At 38.6% G+C, this 7330-nt stretch overlaps 1 protein-coding gene across 1 annotated transcript; it reads right to left on the bottom strand.

The window, feature by feature from the left end:
• Nucleotides 1-4890: 4890 nt before the first annotated feature.
• LOC141595461 (protein FAR-RED IMPAIRED RESPONSE 1-like) lies at nucleotides 4891-7035 on the bottom strand. Its single transcript, XM_074415428.1, has 4 exons — nucleotides 6698-7035; nucleotides 6207-6469; nucleotides 5349-5846; nucleotides 4891-4898 (listed from the first exon to the last, which is right to left on the bottom strand). The coding sequence occupies exons 1-4, from the start codon at nucleotides 7033-7035 to the stop codon at nucleotides 4891-4893; spliced, it is 1107 nt and encodes a 368-aa protein (XP_074271529.1).
• Nucleotides 7036-7330: the final 295 nt, after the last annotated feature.

The raw sequence follows: 7330 nt of genomic DNA, 5'->3' as shown, positions 1-7330 counted from the left end.
GAGCTTGGTCTCCAATGTGCAAGTACAATAGTGGTTACTGCAACATTAGACAATGTTGTACAAGTGGATACTAAATCTTTGGAATTTGGTGGGCCTGATGCTGGGGAGTCTGAGAAGGCGGAAAATGCCTTGGTGGAAGTTCAGAACAAAGAAGCTGTCCCCCCGGCCACTCAGTTCCTTTTCTCGACTGCTGAGATATGTGAAGCAGAGTGCGCAGCCGAACAGGCTTCAGAAGAAACTCAACATTATGAAGAGGGGGCCGGAAACGGCGGATGTGCACCGACTGATGAGCGGTCGTTAAAGGGTAACGAGCAGCCGGAATATGTATTTGCGTTGCAGGCAAAGGAATTTATGGACGTGGAATGGACAAGTACTGTCTATTCTACTGCGGAAGTAAACGCGCTGTTCCAGGAGGACTCAACATCTGTGCATGCTGAAAATCAGTCAGGGTGGAATAATGATGAGCCAAATTTGGATGCAAGTCCTCAGACAATGGTAGAGAAGGTGGTGGATGGGGCTGCAAAAGAGGATCACGGAGGTAATCCATTGACCTTTAGAGTTTAGAAGTGGATTGGATGAAGTGATATTTTTTGCACTAAAAATACTACTTTGACAGTTAAAATTACACTTTTTATTGTTAAAGTGACACTTTATTGAAATAACACTTTATTTTGTTAGAATTACACTTTTGTCTGCTGCAATTAGACAATTTTTAGTTAAAATAACACTTTATTTTGTTAGAATTACATTTTTTTCTGCTAAAATTACACTTTTTTTAGTTACAATAACACTTTTTTTTGTTAGAATTACACTTTTGTCTGCTAGAATTACACTTTTTTTGGTAAAATTACACTTTTTTTTGTTAGAATTACATTTTTGTCTGCTAGAATTACACTTTTGTCTGCTAGAATTACACTTTTGTATTAGAATTATAATTTTGTCTACTAAGTTTTATTTTGTTCTCTGCCACAGTTACACTTACTTTCTGATGATGAAATTACACTATTTTTATTACAGATGCGGCAGTGGAGGATGATGCCGTGAAGTCTTTGGAAGGGACTATCGACCATGGAGAGGTGACAGCTGATGTAGTACCAGAGGCAGAGAACGCTGTCATTCCTAACCCCGTACCGTACGTCCCTCACAGTGATCTGAGCTACCATCCTTTTTTACTTCACTCGAGCGAGCCCTTACCGTGCATGGATCACGTCATTGAGAACCTTGGGTGTTCTATTGATTGTGGGGCACCTGCTCCTGAATTGTGCTTCGCGACGAGAAACCTAGCATTCAGTCAGGAGCTCCTAGTGCCAATGTTTAGTGACAGGAAATACTTGATTGACTATGCGTTCAATCAGTCAGACGCTTTTTCCGAGTTGTAAGTGTATTATTTTTTACAAGAGGCCCTTAACATTCCTAATTATATATATATTTGTTGACTAAGTAAATGTTTTTGTTGTAGTGAACGATTAGTCCAATTTAGCGAGTTTTATTTCATTACCCGGGAAGATATTGGAACTTTGAACCCTGGGCAGCAAATCATGACAAGTGTTATTGATGGTTGGTGCTTGCTACTCAACCACATCATGAAACCTTTGGACATATCCCGTTGTTTCTTTGGCCTAAGTCACACTGTAAGTTAAAATGTTACTTTTGTGTGTTAAAATTACACATTTGTCCGTTAGAATTACACTTTTTAAAGTTAAAATGTTACTTTTGTATGTTAAAATTACACATTTGTCCGTTAAAATGATACTTTTGGCCGTCAGAATTACAGTTTTTATTGTTTAAATTATTCTTTTAACATTACCCTTCTGTGTTAACAGTACACTGTTGCGTGTTACAATTACACTTTTTTTGGTTAAAGATTTACTTTATTTTTATAAAATAGCTCTTTTAATTATCTGATCACGCATTTAACACTTTTCAAATTAAAGAAGCCCGCAAGGTCTATTTGGAAGGCTCAAAAGCTTGGGAAAGTATTGAACAAAGACGAAGACATTTTTGGGGGCTGCTGGGATGCCTGGGCTGAAATCTTGTCGTGCACCATTCCAGCTTGACACGGACATGGTATGTAACAAAACATGTAATCTAAATCATTATTTTTAAGGATTCCTTTTACTGATCTTAGCGACACACGATGCAGATCTTTCTGCCCGTGTTATCTGGTGACGGTGATCATTACAGCAGCGTGTGCATCAACTTTCTCACCGAGCAGATTGACTACCTCGACAACCGCACATACGATGACCCAATAGAAACGCTCCCTTACGGAGGGATAGCACGTATTTCGGTAAGTGTCCGATATCCAAAAGTCAACCAATTTATATGTGTCATACTACGTTAACAGACTAACGCGTATTCATGTTCAGGCAAATATAATGGGGAAGTATTTGGTGTCTAAAGGGCTGTCTAAGGGGGCAAAGGTCAGCGGGTTTAAGATCGTGAACATTGAGTTCAGTTGGCAAGGTCAAGGGTATTCGAGAAATGACTGTGGTGTTTTAATGATGCTACATATGATGTTTTACTGCTGAAGCCCTTTTCAATGTGACCTCGGGAAAGAGGATGCTATGAGTTTGTACCGTGCTGAGATTGCTGCAACACTCGTCCTCTGTGACATTAACAGTATCAGAGAAGAGATCTTGATGCGGGTTGGTTATTTCAAAGCAACTGCTGGACATCCGTTGACAAGAAAGTTGAATGTTGTTAAGAGGAAAACAGATGGTGACATAGGGCCGCATTCCACAAAACGTGCTCGCGTAACTGGATCTGAAGAGCCCGTTATGGAGGCGACACCTGTTACCATGCGCATTCCGTCTGGTAAAGCCCTTTCCTCTGTCAAGAGCCATCCTCGTGGAAAGGGGGACGGGTTGGGCTGCTCTCTCGACTGTGGTAGAGGTGGTCTCAACACAAACGTGGTGTCGAAGATGCTTCGGAGCAACCAAGCGTTAATCAAGGATATTAAACAGAGGAGGAAGCATGTTGCCGACTATTGCTTGTTAGATGACCACAATTATGAATAACGGTCGACTAATCTGAATTAATAATGGCTCATACTCACATTACTTTTCACATTTATTCTATTTAAATTAACGACTTCTTTAATATAACGGAGTGCAGTGAACAGCTGGTCTGGTACACCCGTCACGCAACGCTTCGGAGAGCTGACATTATGTCCTTGATGCTTGAAAACCTTATGTCGTTGAATGTCATCGAGTGCTGGTCGATTTTGATGAACCATTTGGAGAAGGAGGAATATGGCGACCAAATGAGGATGTCATTCTTTGGTATATGTCACATGGTACTTCCATTAACCATTGCATAATATTTATGCCCACTTCTATTACACCTTTGTTAGTTAGAATGACACTTTTCTAAATTACAGTTATATTATGTGAATGTTTCACTTTAGTTCTTTTAATCAACAAAAGTGTCATTCTAACCGTGTGAAGTGTAATTTTAAGGGACAATAGTGTAATTTTAGGTGACAAAGTAACCACATTAATCATGTTCACTATTGCCTTTTAAAGGATATACTGTTGGGATTGCTTGGGACGTTTGAACAACCAAGCACACAATCAGACAGCAACTATGACAACCTGTACCAGCTCTGGGACACCTTCATCGTCGACAGTGAGCAAACCGTCAACTTGAAAACAGACTTGATATTTGTCCCGTTCTGCATTGACGACCATTTCGCATGCGTATGTATCAATCACAAATCAAATACAATCGACTTCTTTGGACGGGCAAAGGCATTTACGATTTGCAAAAGTCGCAGATTTGGAAAAGCAGCGCGTTTAATTGTAAGTTATTGTCCATCCCTTTCTTCCAAATGCTATCTTTTTTGCTCAATCAGTTTTTTGAGGTAATTATGTACATATGCAGGCTAGCGCAATGAGTGATTATTTAGAATCACGGGATAAGGAAAAGAAGAACACTAGAGCACGGGAAATTCCTAATTATGCGTTACGCCAGATACCTTTCAGCGGGATGTCACCTACTCTCAACCAACCAGAGTCGGATCTGTTCACCATGATGGCTATGCTCTTATACGAGGGTCTTCCTTTTCAGCATGAAGACCTCGAGAAGAAGAAATCAAGGCGCTATTTGGTGATCCAGCTGGTAGCTACCCTCGTTTTAGGAGACATGAACGTTTTGCGCGAAGGTGTGCTCGAGAAGGTCAAAACTTTTGTTAGAACGAAGGACAAACTGTGGAAGGTATTACAACAGAAGCGTAGACTGCCCCGTGCCAATGTGAAAAAATAACAACCTTAATCTAGTAGTTAAGTTTTTGTGGGAATATTGCCTTGGCTATGTAAACACTTATTTCATACTTTGTATTATTTTCAGATGTTAGCAACCTTAATCTAGACAGTTAGTTTTTGTGTAAACAATCTTTCAACATTCTATAAGACAAGGTGTTTTATGTTAATCCATATGACATGCCGGCAAAGAATGCCTTTCCTCTCAAGCATTCTGCAGCTACAAGTGGCTTTCAATGTATCTAGTTCAACAATATAGAGTAATATGTTAGTTAAATCAGTCAGAAGAACGTGTGACTGTAATACACAAAAGTGTAATTCTAACCGTCAGAAGTGTAATTCTAACTGGCCATAGCAGTGACAGATTGACCTTACATTACACAAAATATAAATGTAATTTTAAAAGGCAAAAGTGTCATTTTAGGTGTTTTATTTATGAAAATATAGTTATGTTGTTAAAAGATAGTGCAATAATATTTATGTTATTTTACCTAACTATGTTATAAGGCTTTACTATAGATGAAGTGTAACTGAAATTGCATACTCTGTAATTATAATGAGTTTAAGTGTAATTCTGATCATAAAAATTCTACCCTAAGCAGATATGAGGCCATTGCAATTTTATTTCCTAGATATCTGTAATTGTAAGAACATAAATTGTCATAATAGTCAAGAGTGAAAAATTCAACGTTCTGGTGTTGCACATTATAACTGTTTCGTCCAATAAAAAATACTTCAACAAAATACATTGTAATACCAACGGCAACCAATTGCCTTCCTGGCAGTTTGATGTCTAAACACAATACAAAACATCATGTTGTACCTCGTATTTTGTGTAGACATCCCCAAAAAATGTACTACTTATTAGGTATTATATTGATTATTCTAAGATGCCTTCTTCTTCGTCTTCTTCTTCTTCTTCTTCTTCTTCTTCTTCTCCTTCTTCTCCTTCTTCTTCTTCTTCTTCTTCTTCTTCTTCTTCCGACGAGGGTTCTGACGATTGCGACAACGGTGGGTGCTCTGCGAAAGGATTAGGGTAGTTCTTTTTGTCATGGTTAGCTAATCGCTTGTAATTTTTACACATACATTTTGGCTTCCTTGCCAAAGCAACTGCTTTTTCCTTCATCGACAACATTCTCTTTCCGCTTCCCTTGTTCTTGGATTTCTTGGGCGGCAAAATGGTTATCTCCTGACTAGGAGAACAACCAAGAATTTTCTCCAACTGTTGTTTATTTAATGGTGATCCTAATGGTGAAAGTTTCTCCTTAAACTGTCTAATTACACTAGAAAAGTTGTCGACATCATTCTTCAATTTGCCCATGAGCATACCAACCAATCTCGATGAATCTCTCGACCACATTATCGACATCGCAATCTGTTTTCCATCTATTATATCAACGTCCTCAGTTGCTTCACCATTACAATCGAACATTTTAGACAACCTTGCATCTTTACACCATCTTTTAACAACACATTGTTCTGGAATATTCTTCAATCCGTTTGATGAGTAAATCCATATGACATGCCGGCAAAGAATGCCTTTCCTCTCAAGCATTCTGCATCTACAAGTGGCTTTCAATGTATCTAGTTCAACAATATAGAGTAATATGTTAGTTAAATCGATCGAGGAAGAAAGTGTGACTGTAATACACAAAAGTGTAATTTTAATCAACAAAAGTGTGATTTTAACGGATAAAAGTATAACTTTAACAACCCAAAGTATAATTTTAACAACCTAATTTGTAATTTTAACAACCCAAAGTGTAATTTTAATCAACAAAAGTGAAATTTTAACGGATAAAAGTATAACTTTAACAACCCAAAGTATAATTTTAACAACCCAAAGTATAATTTTAACAACCCTAAGTGTAATTTTAATCAACAAAAATATAATTTTAACGGATAAAAGTATAATTTTAACAAACAAATGCTACAGAATGATACCTGGGCAGTATGTGACCTCATAATTTCTGTCCCTGTTTGCATCTCTTACAGTGATCACCTCTAAAGAGCCACACTCAGTAAATCCTCTGCTTTTACAAGTACCGATTGAGCACTTGGCCTCTTCTTGAAATTCCTCGAATACTTTATGACTATACACTTGCGCCCCGTCCACTTCGATAGCTAGATGCGTTGATATTACAGGGAAAGTGTGTCTGTTACAGTTGTTTATCTGTTTCTGTGTGTGTCTTTGCTGGTCCATCGCGCTGTCAAAACGCATCGAAAACTCAACTAATGTTCCTGACTTACTCTCAAATCTCTTAAAAAAACTATTTTCGCTCTCTGATCTTTGGGTTGTCCTCATAACACCCCCCATATCTAGGTCCCTACAATGAGCCATAACCCACTGCTTCCTTTTAGCGTACATTTCTTGGAACCAGTCAATGTTATTAACATTGTGTTCCCTGCCAATGTCTTCCCATTTTGCATCGAACTCTGTCGCTTCAATGTCTTCATCCCATATTATGGCATTCAATTTCTTTACAAAGACTGAATAATCGTCTCTCGTCATTCCATACTTGCTTGGCACCTTGTTCATGATATGCCACATACAATATCGGTGGCGCGCTGTCTTGAACACCAATGGCACCGCTTTAAGAATACCAGGATCCTGATCGGTGATAATGTACTTAGGCTCTTTGCCACCCATCGCAGCCAGAAAACGGGTGAAAACCCATTTAAACGAGTCTGCATCTTCATGAGCAACAAGCGCTCCACAGAAAGTGACTGATCGTTTATGATTATCAACCCCGGTGAAATGTGTGAAGGACATGTCATACTTATTGGTGGAATATGTCGGATCGAACGACACTGCATCCCCAAAAACTGAGTAGTTCCTTCTAGCGATTCCGTCGGCCCATATAGCTTTACTAAGGCTACCGTCAGAATCAACATCATAGTCAAAGAAGAACCCTGGTTTATTAACAGCCAATTCCTTAAAGTGGTCCACGAACATCTGACCGTCCCGTTCATGAATGTAGCATTTCACATCTCTGTGAAAGTTCTTAAAATCATTCAAACTAGCTCCGATGTTTTCAAACCCATTAACATGTTCCTTCAAAATTTTG

This window comes from Silene latifolia, chromosome 8 (genome assembly GCF_048544455.1).
Source record: "Silene latifolia isolate original U9 population chromosome 8, ASM4854445v1, whole genome shotgun sequence".
Taxonomy (NCBI): Eukaryota; Viridiplantae; Streptophyta; class Magnoliopsida; order Caryophyllales; family Caryophyllaceae; genus Silene; species Silene latifolia.
This window is presented reverse-complemented; position numbering and strand designations above follow the sequence as displayed.

Excerpts from the sequence above, each read along its gene's own strand:
- LOC141595461 (XM_074415428.1), bottom strand. The coding sequence starts at position 7,035 with ATGTCCTTCACACATTTCACCGGGGTTGATAATCATAAACGATCAGTC. Across the intron at positions 6,470-6,697 it reads GAAGACATTGAAGCGACAGA|CGCGATGGACCAGCAAAGAC; the intron begins GTTCGATGCAAA and ends GCGTTTTGACAG. Across the intron at positions 5,847-6,206 it reads TGAGGTCACATACTGCCCAG|ATACATTGAAAGCCACTTGT; the intron begins GTATCATTCTGT and ends TTGTTGAACTAG.